General features: G+C 37.7%; 3 protein-coding genes across 3 annotated transcripts; 1 reads left to right on the forward strand and 2 right to left on the reverse strand.

The window, feature by feature from the left end:
* The first annotated feature begins 733 nt into the window (after positions 1–733).
* On the forward strand, positions 734–3,370 carry LOC148175887 (angiotensin-converting enzyme-like). The gene is made up of 6 exons (XM_088033759.1): positions 734–888; positions 1,259–1,447; positions 1,492–1,653; positions 1,701–1,953; positions 2,000–3,077; positions 3,122–3,370. The coding sequence occupies exons 1-6, from the start codon at positions 877–879 to the stop codon at positions 3,261–3,263; spliced, it is 1,836 nt and encodes a 611-aa protein (XP_087889885.1). The 5' UTR covers positions 734–876; the 3' UTR covers positions 3,264–3,370.
* A 497-nt stretch (positions 3,371–3,867) lies between these two features.
* Positions 3,868–8,242, reverse strand: LOC148175888 (alanine--glyoxylate aminotransferase 2-like). Its single transcript, XM_088033760.1, has 7 exons — positions 8,118–8,242; positions 7,914–8,032; positions 5,609–5,843; positions 5,053–5,146; positions 4,578–5,006; positions 4,289–4,533; positions 3,868–4,241 (listed from the first exon to the last, which is right to left on the reverse strand). Exons 1-7 carry the CDS (start codon positions 8,168–8,170, stop codon positions 4,004–4,006), a joined length of 1,413 nt encoding a protein of 470 aa, XP_087889886.1. The 5' UTR covers positions 8,171–8,242; the 3' UTR covers positions 3,868–4,003.
* A 3,550-nt stretch (positions 8,243–11,792) lies between these two features.
* On the reverse strand, positions 11,793–13,597 carry LOC148175889 (26S proteasome non-ATPase regulatory subunit 5). The gene is made up of 4 exons (XM_088034348.1): positions 13,327–13,597; positions 12,887–13,274; positions 12,105–12,837; positions 11,793–12,049 (listed from the first exon to the last, which is right to left on the reverse strand). The coding sequence occupies exons 1-4, from the start codon at positions 13,497–13,499 to the stop codon at positions 11,853–11,855; spliced, it is 1,491 nt and encodes a 496-aa protein (XP_087890474.1). The 5' UTR covers positions 13,500–13,597; the 3' UTR covers positions 11,793–11,852.
* Positions 13,598–15,050: the final 1,453 nt, after the last annotated feature.

Genomic DNA, 15,050 nt, shown 5'->3' on the forward strand with positions numbered 1-15,050 from the left:
CTAGATTTATGGGTGACATTTAAAGCTATTAATCAACTTTAGGAGATTTAGGAAAGTACTACAATATCATCTTTTACAAATTAATTCTTCGAAAAGTTTCGAGTTATGGAAGTTTACAGATCGTATGTTGGCCAAATTTAATTCGATTTATAGAAATTTTCGAGCTATAGAGATGAAATCACATACAAAATTTAAGGAAAACGCAAGGGAATGAAATTTCGAGTTTTAGAAAGATTCGAGTAATAGAAGTTCGAGTTGTGGAAGTTCGACTGTAAATGGATTTACGGATTTTTGAAATTTAGTTTATATCAAAATCTATTTATGGGCCAAATCTGACATCGGTGGTTCACATATTTTAAAATTTAGAAGCAAAAAAAAAACAAAAACTAACATTTTTAGTGATTATAGTCAGAAATTATTTTCTAAAAAGATTAAATTTTCATTTAAAATACAAAAAAAATATATTACCCTTCAAAAAGACCGAAATTTCCAAAAATTCTAATTTTTACGATTTGGCAGTACTCTGAAAATTCATTAATCTCTAATTCAGTTATTTTTTGCCCTAAAAAAAATCTAAAAATAGATTTGGATTTAACGTGAAATTCTGCGTTACATGAGACATGAAAAAATCGAATCTTCTTCGACTCTGCAGTGACAATTAAAAAATTAAAAAATCTGTCACTTGACTTGACACATTTCTGACGCAACCGAACCCAACAAACACAAATGCAAAGTCTGATTTATCGATGTTAGCGAGCCACCACCAGTTTCTTATAAAACCACCTTTGAAGGTAACTTCGCCATTTGAAATCCAACCAGACTACGAGAAGGTTGTGATAAATTGACTGTGAATAATTCAATGCGACTGCCAACAACATGAAGACTGTTGTAAGTAATTTTAATTAGCAATTACAATTCAAGCGCAATTATAAACAGCTTATGGGTCGTATTTATAAATCTTGTCATGTTTTTCCCATCCCATGAGGGTCAATACACGGTCAGACTAAACGTTTTTGGAAGAAAATTTGAATAAACGGGTTTGGGTCGTCTTACCAGTTCTCTTCAGATTGATAAAGTGTTAATGAACTGGAATCCAAGCGCTTTCTAAATGAGTTTAAATAAGTTTTCTTCCTTGCCGCACAAAGAACCTTGGCTTATTGAATTTAATCACAAAAACTGGAATTCACGCTTCGATAAGAAAGAATGAAGTTAGATTAGTGGAATTTTACGACTGATAAAATCTCCACGTCAATTTCAGGTTGTTCTAGCAGCTCTGCTAGGTCTTTTCCTCCACCAGCCAACAACCGCAGCCTTCACCGAAGAGCAACTCCAAGCCTTTTTAACAAAAGAGTATGAAAGAACCGCCACCGCTTTCTGCACCCAACTTAATGAAGCCCAATGGGCGGTGGACACGGATCTCAACAACAGAGAAAAACAAGAGGCTCTAGTAAGTTGCATCAACTCCTCAAAGTCGCTCATTTTTCTCTTCAGCTGAACGCGACTCTGCTAGCTTCAGCCTTCGAGAAAGAACTATGGAAGAAATACTTCAAGGATCTCAATCCTGAGGACTACAAGAACGAGCAGTTGAAGCGACAAGCGAAGGTCCTCAGAATTCTAGGAGATGCAGCTCTGAGTGAAGACAAACTTAAACAAGTTTGTGGTTGGAATAAAACACGCGGGTACTAAACTGTTGGTTCTAGCTGAAGACTGCGACCAACGCCATGAACACCATTTACAGCACCGCGAAGATTTGTCCGTTCACGAACCAAAACTGCGATGTTAGCAAAAGTGGACTGTCTTTGGAGCCCCAAATCGACGCGGTTTTCGCGAAGAGTACCGATTACGATGAGTTAGCGTACGTTTGGAAGTCATGGAGAGACGCTTCAGGGGCGAAAATGCGAGATCTCTATAAGATGTACGTCGATTTGTCGAACGAGGCGGCTGTTGCCAACAGTAAGGAACGCAGGGGTGCCACCTCTTGTAAACGCTCTTCTTTCAGAGTTCAAGAACAAGGGTGAGATGTGGCGGCAAAGCTACGAATCCCCGACTTTCATCCAAGACATTGATGACCTCTGGAGCCAAGTCGAGCCTTTGTATTTAGAGCTCCACAAGTACGTTGGACGAAAACTGAAGGAGCGCTATGGTAGTAAACTCGATCTCTCCGATGGTTTGATCCCGGCGCATCTTTTTGGTAATGCTTGGGCTCAAGAATGGAATAACTTGGCGGAATTGGTACGACCGTTCCCTAATGCCAGTCGTACCAATGTCAATCAAGCCTTGCTCGATGAAAAGTATACAGTCTTGGAGATGTTTAAGACTTCCGACGAGTTCTACAAGTCCATGGGGTTGATTCCTAACGACATGTCGTACAATACCACCGCGGGGGCTATGATTGAAAAGCCCACAGATGGGCGAGAGGTGGTCTGCCATGCCAGTGCTTGGGATTTTTGCGACGGAAAAAACTACAGAATCAAAATGTGCACGGAAGTCAACTACGAAGACTTCGTGGTGATCCATCATGAAATGGGGCACATCCAGTACTTCCTCCAGTATGCTAAACAACCGTACAACTTCCGGGATGGCGCCAATCCAGGCTTCCACGAAGCCATCGGAGATACCATCGCCTTGTCAGTCTCCACTCCGAAGCATCTCAAGAAAATCAACCTACTGAAGAACTACTCTGATAACCACGAGTCCTCCATCAACACGCTCATGGACATGGCTCTCCAGAAAGTCGCTTTCTTACCCTTCGGACTTTTGATCGACAAGTGGCGCTGGGACGTCTTCAACGGCAGCATCCCTCAAGCGCAATGGAACACCCACTGGTGGGAGTACCGGAAAAAGTACCAACGAGTCAAACCACCCGTTGAACGAACCGAGCGCGATTTTGATCCCGGTGCAAAGTACCACGTCCCGGCCGACTCGCAGTACATCGCGTACTTTGTCGCTCATATCTTACAATTCCAGTTTTACAAGAGTCTGTGCATTGCAGCTGGCGAGTACCATCCTGGTAGCAAAGACGTACCATTGCACCAGTGCGATTTCTACCAGTCCAAAGCGGCCGGAGAGCTACTGAGGTGAGTACTAACTTGAATTGAATGAGACTAATTTTGAGTTACAGCAATGGGTTGGCGCTTGGGGCCAGCAAGCACTGGAGCGATGTCTTGGAGTTGATGACCAAGGAGAGAAAATTGAACGCGGGGGCGCTTTTGGAATACTTTGAGCCGCTTTATGAGTTTTTGAAGAAGGAGAATGCGAGTTAGGGGTAGTTTGTAGACTCTTGCGTAATAAAATAGTTGCGAATAATTGTTTACCACCCCTAAGATCTCAAGGACACGCACTCACTGGAATAGAATCATTCGTTAGGAAATCGAATTCGAATTTATTATACCTTACCCTTAAATTACTCGCACCCTTAGTTATCGTCAAAGATCTTCTTCTGCACCTCCGAGAACCACTTTTTTGTCCTTTGAAAACACTAATTTTCACAAGAGATTTGAAATGGTTTAAGAGGGACGCCATTAACACAAAGATCTTGTAATAAACAAAAAATCCCTAAAATTTTAATTTTGACGTAGGTCGTAACTTAATTCAGGCACTCTGATCGTCATTAAAACAGAGTCAAAGTTTTGCATTATTTACGATTTGTCGTTGATCCCCTGTCTTTTTCTTCTTTGTTTACTTCATATTTGATTGAATTTTACCGGTTTTAACTGCAATGACACTAATTGAGGTTAGAAAATAATTCCGCTTCGACATACGTTAATTGTTCATAGCATTCACAGATCACTAAGATAATTTTCGAAATTGGAGGTGTATGTTGGGTTGCGGACAAACAGGCGCTGTTTTTGAATCTTAAAACAACCATTTTTAAAAAATTGTTATATTTTCACAGAAAACATCAAATTCTCTACTTAACACTTAAATGTTTGCCTTATTAAAAACGCACAATACTCATACATTAAAAACCTACTCCCTAGCCACACAAATAAATAGAAAAACTTTAAATAGACTTAATCCTATCTTCTTTAATCGGTTTACGCGCCCTCGTCTCTTTACTAGGCGCCTCCGTGCTCTTCACCACCAATTTCTGGCTACTTTCTCTTCGTTCCTTCAACACGCGATCTAAAGTCGACACTACTTCATCCACATTCTCCTTAGTGAAGACCATCGGCGGTTTGAACTTGAGGACGTTACAATCAGGCCCGTCGCTGCTTATCAAAATGTGCTCTTCCCTCATTCTGCAAGAAAAAGAGTAAAATTGTGAAGACCGCACGTGTTTGAGTACCTCGCCACAACGTAATTCGCCGTTTCTTTATCAGGGATCCTCGTCTCTCGGTCTTTGACGAAATCGAGCCCTAGAAAAAGTCCGACGCCGCGGACGTCACCAATACAAGAGTGCTTCTTCGCGAGCATTTGACAGCTGTCCAGGAGGTACTCTCCGACGACGAGAGCGTGCTCTCGGAGGTTTTCGCGCTCGATGGTGTCAAAGACCGCGTTGGCGATGGCGCAAGAAACAGGGTTGCCTCCGTACTAAAAAACTTGGTTATTTGGAGACAGCAATGATGAAAACGTACGGTGTTGAAGTACTCGACTCCTGTCTTCCGGAAGCTTTCTGCGATCTCCTCCGTGGTTACTAGACAGGCGATGGGGTGTCCATTCCCCATGGGTTTCCCCATCGTGACGATGTCAGGGACGACGTCGTGTAACTGGAAGCCCCACCACTGCTTCCCCAGGCGTCCGAAACCGACTTGGACCTCGTCGGCGATGCACACTCCTCCAGCAGCCCGCACGTGGTCGTAGACCTCTTTGAGGTAGTTTTCCGGGGGGATGACTTGTCCGCCGCAACTGAGCAAACTTTCGGCGATGAACGCACAGATTCCTTCGCCTTTGGTGGTGACGTTGGAGCAAATCGTCTTGATTTCGTCGGAGTAGAGACCCGCGAGGTGTTCTTTGGGGTGCTCAGAATCGCGGTACTTCCCTCTGTAAGTATCCGGGCACGAAGCCTGGAGGGGTTGTTAGATGAGGAGGGAGTTGGAGGTGAAAACTTACCACGTGGACGTAGTCTCGTTGGGGTGGCCCACCAGGAAGATTAAACTTATAGTGGGAAATGTCAATCAAGGAGGTCAAATGTCCATGGTACGCACTAAAAAAATACCATATTCGTAGCTGTTCTTTGACCCTAACCCAAGCCCCCACAATACAAGAGAACTACAACTACAGCTCCAAGCCTGTTCGTGTTCTTAAAATGACAGACATCGTTACAGCACTACCAACAGACTTGGAGGATTTAACAATGTATCCTTTAAAATCGCCGCTATACACAGTGGTCCAGCAGAGGCTTCGGTGGCTCTGGGGCTCCATCTTCATCTGTAATGAGTTAGGTAGCTGTAAGAAAAAAATGAAACAAAAAAATTAGAGATGTTCAACTCATTCAACACAACATGTGCCCTACGCCAAGAAATAACACTCTTTGGAGCTTATTTCCTGTCGACACATTCTTAAAGCTAAGTCATGGACAGTGATTCGGAATGACTAATGAAATTTTGGGTCCGAGTCCACGGGCCTGTCTGCAAATGATTATTAGGGAAATTCGAAAGGAACTCACTGCTCCAAAGTGATGATTTCTTTATTTCCGGTGTGGATCTGAGCGAGACGAAGAGCGAGATCGTTAGCTTCCGAACCGGAATTCACAAAATAACAAACAGAAAGTTTGTCGGGCATCGTGCTGATGATTCTTTGCGCGCAGAGGACGATGTTGTCGTGAAGGAAACGGTTGTTGGTGTTGAGGATGGACATTTGGGAACAACCAGCTTCGACCACCGCGGGGTGACAATGACCCACTGCAAGAACAAAAATGTTAAAGTCGAGGCTTATCATCTTTTCGGTGCATGCTATTTTTATGTTTATCGGGTTTTATTATTGATCTCCAATTAAACTGATTGATGGCCACACTAATTTTAGTTCAAGTTTCAAGTCCAAGCACTTATAATAGTCAATCAACAGATTTGATTGATTAGTTTTTCTGCTTAGTCAGTTTGATAATTCAGTATGAAAGAGCTATTTTTTTATTTGATCTAAAGGAAGTTTTTAAATCAGTCGTAATTTAAGTCACTATAAAATTTTAGAAAAAAAAACTTCAAAAAAAGGACCCACATTGAATTGTCAGTTTTTGAGTTAGTAGCACAATTTTAAAGAAGACTTTTCATTTTCAACTAGTCAGGCTCTGTCAGTTTTTAGACAATTTCAAAAGTTACGATAATTAAGAAAAAATTATTTAAAAACTTGTAAAATATTGCAACGAAATAGTCTGTTTTCGAGTCAGTAGCACTGAATTTTCACATTTTAAAGAAGACAGTTTATTTTCAACCAGTCAGGCTCTGTCACTTTAACGACAGTATAAAAATTACAATAATTTAAAAGAAAGGAATCAAAACTTGTGAAATATTGCAATAAAATAGTCAGTTTTTGAGTCAGTGGCACAAAATTTTGACATCTAAAAGAAGACTTTTCAGTCTCAACCACTTAGGCTCTGTCAGTTTTTAGACATTATAAAAAATTACAATACTTTAGAAGAAATTACTCAAAACTTGTAAAAAAGTGCAATATAATTGTCAGTTTTCGAGTCAGTAGCACTAAATTTGCATATTAAAAAAAACAGTTCAATTTCAAGCACTCAGACACTGTCAGCTTTTAGACAGTATAAAAAATTACAATAATTTAGAAAAAAGTACTAAAAAATTGTGAAATATTGCTATAAAATAGTCAGTTTTTGAGTCAAGGGCACAAAATTTTAACATTTTAAAGAAGACTTTTTAACTAGTCAGGCTCTGTCAGTTTTTAAACAGTTTCAAAAGTTACGGTAATTTAAAAAAAGTACCCAAAACTTGTAAAATAAATAGTAAGTAATAAAATAGTCAGTTTTTGAGTCAGTAGCACTGAATTTTGACATTTAAAAGACTCATCAGCTTTTAAGCAAACGGTATTAAAAATTACGATTTTTAGAATAAAAACTGCAAAAACTGTCAATTTAAGACAAGCTTTGAGTCAGTATTAAAAAATTATAAAAAAACGTAACTTGACAGTTAACTTATTTTGAGTCAGTTTCCAAAAGCATCAATTAGACACAAAAAAAATTAAAAAATTGGTTATACAAGGTGTTTACAAATGTTTCTAGCATCAAGGGTGGCTCTAGAATTCCGCCATGCACTATTTTGCCGCTTTGTTTTATAGTGAATATAATTATCTTTAATTACACTTAAAATGTCACTCACGTCAATGACATTTTAGTTACAATTTTGTGTCCAAGACTTTGATTTTCAGGTTTCAAACTATAATTAGAACAGTTTTTTCCAAATTAACTTTGCTCTATTATTACCGTTAACTGCAAATGTCAGTTGAAAAATAAAAAACCCACATTTGTAAGGAGCGGCAAATTTCTTTGACATTTCATAGCCACCCTTGATGCTAGAAACATTTGTAAAAACCTTGTATTTAGACAGTTTCGATAGTCCTGACATATTGAACTAATCTTGACGTTGATTATATTTTTTTGTAAAAATTGGAACAAAAATTTTGTCTTTGGAATGTCAGATAAATTATTATTAATTGTCGTGATGAGCAAAATGTGATAAATTCTCGATAATTATTAAGAACAAAATCCCCGAATATCCCCTGACAACAGCGAGCAATTAAACTCGACTTTTAGAACCATTAGAACAAACAATCAGAATAAAGAAAACGAGAACAAAGAAGATAAGAAACAACTTGGTCTAACTTTCATATGATTGCAATTGACGTTATCAGAAGCCAAATATGCAAGTGGCCACCTAAATGACCGGAAACGCGTCCAACAGGTTTCTTTTGGTCGAAAAATAAAACAAACCAGTCTTACCAAAATAAAAAAAACTCACCATGTGCGACATTATTAATGCAGTCCAAGTACGCATCACCTCTCTCATCGTACATGTATTGGGCCTTTGCCCTCGTTATCTTCAGAGGGTCTTGTCGGAAAAAAAGTTGACAGGATTTTCTGCAAGAAAAAGCGCGCATGTTTGAGGAAAATCAATACTCCAATAAACCAAAGAAATGGTAAAAAAATTAGTAAAATTTCTCACCCAATATGTTTGTCGCGAAGAGCGATGGTGTCTTTTTTCGACATGTGTTCCATGGCGGAAATTGTGGAAAACGGAAGTGGAAGTGCTGAGGTGCTGGAAAGCTGTGTTGGGTGTTGCGGCGTCTTGCGACTTTATATTGGATAAATGCTGCGCACGCAGTGCGCACAATTAGGATAATTATTACGACATGGAATTATCTCTTAAGCTTTCACGTGATAAGAACACGTTTCAAAAGCAGCTGGAGGAACAAAAACGGAGAGAAATTCGTGATAAAAATGAGCGCAAATTCTTTTTTTTACTTGCGCAATTGACTGTTTACTTCGGAAATATGAATCGGCAAAATTAATCATCGATTTTAATTATTGGAAACACGCGAATGTTATCGGAATTAACAGCAAATTAGCGGGAATTAACTTGCAATTTTGCGTGTGCGAATTATTTTAGCAGGTAATTAAGAAGAATTTTAACACTGAATCACACTACATCTAAATTAAATTATGATACATTTAATTTTAAGGTGTGTTTGCATAATCTTCGGAATCTTTGAATTTTTAAAATTTTTTCTTCTTCAAAATCGTTGAATTTTTGTGGCATTTAAGTATTTTTGAAATCAGATTTTTAGATCCCCTTCAATTCGAATTTTAGAGTATTGGAAAAATTAATCGTTAAAAAGTGAGAATAATCAGAGAAAATGCGAAGCTAAAGACATCGGAAAACTCAGAATTTAAAAAGTGAGAATCTAACAAAATGAAAAGCTAAAATCATCCAAAAAATTGACTTGAAAGTGGAAAATCTGTTAAAATGAGAAACTAAAAAAAAACGCCAGAAAATTGAGAATTTAGAAGTAAAAATCTGTTAAAATGAGAAACTAAATGCGTCGAAAAATTGAGAATTTACAAAGTGAGAATCTGACAAAATAGAAAGCTAAAATCATCCAAAAAATTAAGAACTTAGAAAGTGAAACTCTGATAAAATGAGAAGCTAAAAGCGTTGGAAAAGTGAGAATCTGACAAAATGAGAAGCTAAAAGCGCCAGAAAATTGAAAACTTAAAAGTGAAAAGCTAAAATTGAGAACTTAAAAAATGAGGATCTGACAAAATGAGTAGCTAAAAATTTGAGTATTGCATTGAAAGTTGAGAATTTGAGAAAATCGGAAGCGAAGTCGTTTGCAAATTGAGCACAAAATAAGAGTGAAAACCGAAGAAAGTGAGTAAAAAAAGTAAACATATGAAAATACTGAAAAGAAAGAAAGTGGAGAAGAACCAAACAAAGCTGATGCAACTTTTCCATATCAAAATTTTGTTTTTCTTCTCGTCCATCAAGTCTCGCAATTCTCCAATCGAAATCATAACACAAAGACAATTCCTTTTATTTTTAGAAAATTTCATGAGTAAGGTTATCGTAATCGCAGAAAATATTGCGACTTACAAATACAATTCCACAATGAGATAACTTTCCATTAACATTATTGTTGTCGTTATCTCTACTACACCTTTGTTCAGGTTCATTGAAAATCTCTCTCTCATTTTAATATCATATCTCAGAATTAAGTTCTCGGGCGCCTGCAACTGCAGCTATTATCATAACAATTATCTAATTGTGAGTTAAACACACATCTTTAGTTCATTATCAAAACTGTTGACTGAAGTATAAATAGCATTACGTTCACGAAAATACTAATATTTGAACTGATTTAAAAATAGTTCTCAAAACGAGGCACAAACATGTGTGGAAAATTAGAGAGGAGAGTGATTGTTTTCGGTCATAAAACTTTGCGCGTGTTTGTGTAAAGAATTATTCCGTTTTTTTAGGATTTGTGCAGTGACGCACGCTTGTACCGATTTTTAACATTTTTAAAGAGTTCGATATATGGGCCAAGGCAACGAACTTTCTCAAAACTCTTATCAGTATCAATTCCGGCTCAAAAATGCAGACCCGATTTCTGATTCTTCAAGTTGTATTTTTATCAGCACGTGTTCCATCGCGTGAGCACGATAAACGAATTTTTGAAACCAGATCCTAATTCACTTTGTTATTGGCAAGATGTCTTCCAGTATCTTAAAACAATATTTGTAGGAATAGAAACACGATAATCCGAGCACTGGAAATTTCTAGTTCGTTAACATTCAATTTTCGAAAAAGTGTCAAAAATTCCGATTCCAAGATCGTTGATCCGTGGCGAAAATAGCAACAAAGTGTATCAAAATCGTGTTTGTGTTCTAAATTCGATCGGTTGACCTCTTGGATTTTCTCCATCACGTTATTATCACATGGAGCATCAAACAATGGATATAAGAAGGTATATTGGTCTTAATTCGAAGTTATGCAATTGGTTCATCGTTTTATTGCGACATACAATTGTCTCTGAATTGGATAAAGAAATTGTTTTGCAATTAGTTGATTTTCCTAAATGGATTGACGTCAGGGGGGGACGCACTTTTTATGACACGTGTGCTAACTTGCCGTACCAGAAGAAGATTACCACGGGATTTAATTAATTCAGTTCGGAATTGTGGATTATTATTATAAATATGTACATTCAGTTATTTTTCTTTTGACATTTGCAAATTCTCATTTTATAATTTCTCAATTTTTAGCCGTCTTTAGCTTATCACTTTTACCAAAGTTCGGGCGTTTTTACCTTCTCATTTAGATTTTAATTTTTTCGACGATTTTAGCTTCTCGTTTTGTTAAATCTTCACTTTGTAAGTTCTCAATTTGTCAGATTCTTACTTTTTTGACGCTTTTAGCTTCTCATTTTGTCAGATCTTCACTTTCTAGGTTCTCAATTTGTCAGATTCTTATTTTTTCGACATTTTTAGCCTCTCATTTTGTCAAATCTTCATCTTCTAAGTTCTCAAATTTCTGGCGCTTTTTGATTCAAATATTGTCAGATTCTCACTTTTTCAATGCGTCATTTTGTCAGATTTTTAATTCCTAGCTTCTCAATTTGTCAGATTCACACTTTTCTGTCGTTTTCAGCTTCTGGTTTTGTATAATTCTCACTTTGTAAGTTCTCAGTTTGTCAGATTCTCACTTTTCAGACGCTTCTAGCCTTTCATTTTGTAAGTTCTCAGTTTGTCTGATTCTCACTTTTTCGACGCTTTTCGCTTCTCATTTTGTCAGATCATCACTTTGTAAGTTCTCAATTTTTCGGATGATTTTAGCTTCGCACTTTAAAGTTTTTAATTTTCTGACGCTTTTAGCTTCTCATGTTGTCAGATTCTCACTTTTTCAACGCTTCTAGCTTCTCATTTTGTCAGATCTTTACTTTCTAAGTTCTCAATTTGACAAATTCGTACTTTTCCGACGTTTTTAGCTTCTCATTTTCTAAGTTCTCAATTTTTCGGATGATTTTAATTTTAGCCCCTCATTTTTAAGTTCTCAATTTTCTCTTTTAGTTTCATATTTTGTCAGATTCTCACTTTTTATCAGTTTTCCCGGCGCTTAATTGCTCATGTTATCAGAATCTCACTTTCTAAATTTTCAATTTTCTGTCACTTTTAGCTTCTCATTTTGTCAGATTCTCACTTTTGCGACGATTTTAGTTTCTCAATTCCCAATTTCAATTTTTCAAATCGATAATATGCATTGCCAAACATTGCTGCCAACGCCAACCAAAACCTAATGAGTACCAACCAAACAAACAAACAAAAATAAGAAAAAAAAGCTTGATCCATAAATACTCACATATTTTATTAAAATTTTAAACAAAATCAGTTCAAACTCCACAACTTAATCATTTCCTTCCACCGCAACTTCAGTAAGCGCCCTCACATAAAACGGACCCTCATTAACAAAAGTCTGCAATTGTTTCCTGGTGACGTGATCAAAAATATCGCTCGTCGCCAGAAGTTCAATAATTTCGTACTTGGCCTCTTTGCACTCTTTTATAGTTTCCACTTTGCGGTCAAGGAGAAACTCCACCATCCCTAGAAAAACAGTATTACCAACCAAATAACTTCCTTTAAAGCCTCCTGTCGTTACCGGGGTAATTTTTAATAGCTTCTTGGCCCCACCGTTGCCCGGCTATAGCCCTCAAAATCCCGAAAGCCCCCAATCTGAGATCAGAAAACGGGTTTCTCGCGTAGTTCCAAATAAACTCCATTTGATTATTATCGATGAGTTGGAACCATTTCTGGGTGATCATCATAATTTGGTTGTTGTCTTCAACAAGTTGGAGCATGTTTTCGAGACAGTTTAGCCCCCGAACTTTGATTTCGCTGGGCATTGATGGTAAGGCTTTCGCTGTGTTTTTGATAGCGTTTTCTATAGCAGCCCCCGTTGAATCCAGTGCGATTTTCCCATCGTTGGTCAACGCGATGTGGCCTAAAGTTTCAAGAGAAACTCCCACTAGAGTGAAGTTGTTACTCTCCAAATTACTAAACATTCTGTTGAACATTTGGGGGTACTTCGCCAACACCTCCATAGGTTTCCAATGCGCCATATTTCCAAAGAACTTGAGGATTCCAGGCTCACACAGTTGGATTGTGACCAGATCGTCACCTTCCAGCATCAGCGAGATTTTCTTCAGAGTTTCGTTCGATTCCAACCAGTTGTAGCCGTGTTTGGTCAAACCAAGCCCGCAGAGGAGCTCCAGGACGTTCAATCTAAGCAAAATATCGTTGTTATCCAATTCATTCAATATTTGTGACAACAATCCTGTGGATTTCAACGTGTTGAAATTAGTCTCTGATTGCACGCTGATGTAGACCAAAACCTGCAACGTTTCTTGTTAGTTGTGTTGGAGGTACAACAGGAGCCCCCACTTCATAGACCCGAAACCTGACAATCTCGTTGATTTCCATCGCTTCGTGGAGCGCCTTCAACACATCAGCCCCCGTTAATTGTTTGATTCCGAAGCTCGACAGCCCCACAATCTTGATGATCTCACAAGCCCCCTTAGCAACCCCCAGGTCTTCATCTCCGGCACATTTAATCATGTTAATTAACAGCGACTCTCTTTTACACAAATCCACGAGAATGTCTTCATTCTCAATGTTGCGTTTCAGCTCGTTTAGAGCCATAGTTTTCACTCCGGGAACGGGGTGATTTAGGGCTCTTTCTAAAAAAACTCCGTATTTATTAGTGCTTTCCCCCAGAGTTAAATTCGTCATACAAAGAGTGAGGACTTCGCACGCCAAGTCGATTTGTTCGCTGGAAAGTGGAAATAATTAACATTAACTCAGCACTTTTGAGGTTAGATTACCTGTTTGAGTCATTTAGACAGTCAAAGACAGCCGGGAGTTGCAGGGAATTGGCAGTTCGTTGCATTTCTTCATGGGGGATCGTGGTTAGAAAGTCTTTTACCTCTTTTAGGATGGGAATTCGAGTGTCTTCGTTTACGAGTTTTGAAAGTTTTTCTTCGCACCATGACGCCATGTTTTTGTTTTGAATGATTTGAATGTTTTTGACAGGTTTGGAACTACGGAGTTGTACCAACCGCACTGGAAAGTTCCCACAGTAATTTGTTTTTACGGCGTAATAAAATTAATTAACAATAAAGAATTCTCTGTTACTTATATTTATGAGGTTCTAAGAACAAACGAGTGAATTTTAACACGTGAGAACTAATTAGATCAGCGGTTCTCAAAACTGGGGAAGAGTACCAACTGCAACGGAAAATTCCCAAATTTCGCGGATATAGCAGGTATTTTACATGATAATAAAATTTGGTAAATAAAAATAACCCGTGTTCGTCATATTTATATTGCTAGAACAAGGTTTTGGTAGTTGTAAGGACTGATTTAGACCAGTGGTACTAAAAACGGGCGCTCAAATTTAAAATTTTATTAACTCACTTGCACAGATAAAGAAACTTTACAGCAAGTTGGCCATTACAATATGTAAATCTGTACATGAAATAATTTTCTGTTTAAGACACGAATTATATAACCTACGTGTAGCATATCATGTTTTATACATAAATAGTTGTGTAAAAATATGTCACGATTAATTTAATAAATACACTCAATATATTTCTGTCACACTTACACTAACATGATGCGGGTTAGATATTGAAAACCTACAAATCTCTTTTTCTAAATTTACATAAAACTTGTGCCGGATAACAAAATGTGAAAATAACAGACAGAACATCCAAAATGTCTACTATAACAACCATTGAGTTGATATTTACAAAAGTTAAAAAAGGGACACTCGGGGGTTGTGAGCACTTTGCTGAAACATTCCAATTATGTACAGATGTTACGCCACTGGAAAGCAGTGACGGGCGGATGCTGAAACCGTGCTGTGACGATAGATGGCGCTTATTTCGACCAATAAGCTCTTAGTTTAACGAAAGCACACAGAACTCCATTCATGCATGTATATTCAGGCACTGTTCAAAATTACACCAGTGATATGTGGGATGCGAAAAAACCAAATCGATGCCATTTTAAGGAAAGTTAGTAGCGCGGAGACGGTTAAAATAACAAACTTTTTTACATCAAGTATTTTTCGATTACGGGAGTTGCTATTTATACATACTTTATAAATCAGCCCTTATTTCTCTCTTGTGAATAGAATTAAAGAAATATGACGTACATTGATTTTGCTACTGAATTTTATACACTGTTACATACAAACCAGAGTTCGTAAATCATATTTCAATAAAATCGATTTTACGTTACACGTACTAGTCTAAAACAATAGCTACACATTAGTGTATATGAAAACTATCAACTAAAAAAAATGATCTGAGCTTGAGACCAAAACTCGCTGCGCTCTCTTGCGGGCTTCGATCCTAGAAACAGAAATTTTGATTTTTACTGCGTAGAAAATTCCAAGGCACAGGTCGTCTGATAAGTGAAGAAAAGTGACTACTTCTCCCGTCCATAAATATCCGCAAGAGGTCGCTGCTTCCGATTGAGATCAATAACAAGATGGAGCTGTAATTAAACAATTCATGAAATGGCGCACAATTTCCAGTAT

The sequence above is a fragment of the Gnatocerus cornutus genome, chromosome 4, assembly GCF_029298725.1.
Source record: "Gnatocerus cornutus isolate USDA-ARS CGAHR chromosome 4, icGnaCorn1.1, whole genome shotgun sequence".
NCBI classification, from domain to species: Eukaryota; Metazoa; Arthropoda; class Insecta; order Coleoptera; family Tenebrionidae; genus Gnatocerus; species Gnatocerus cornutus.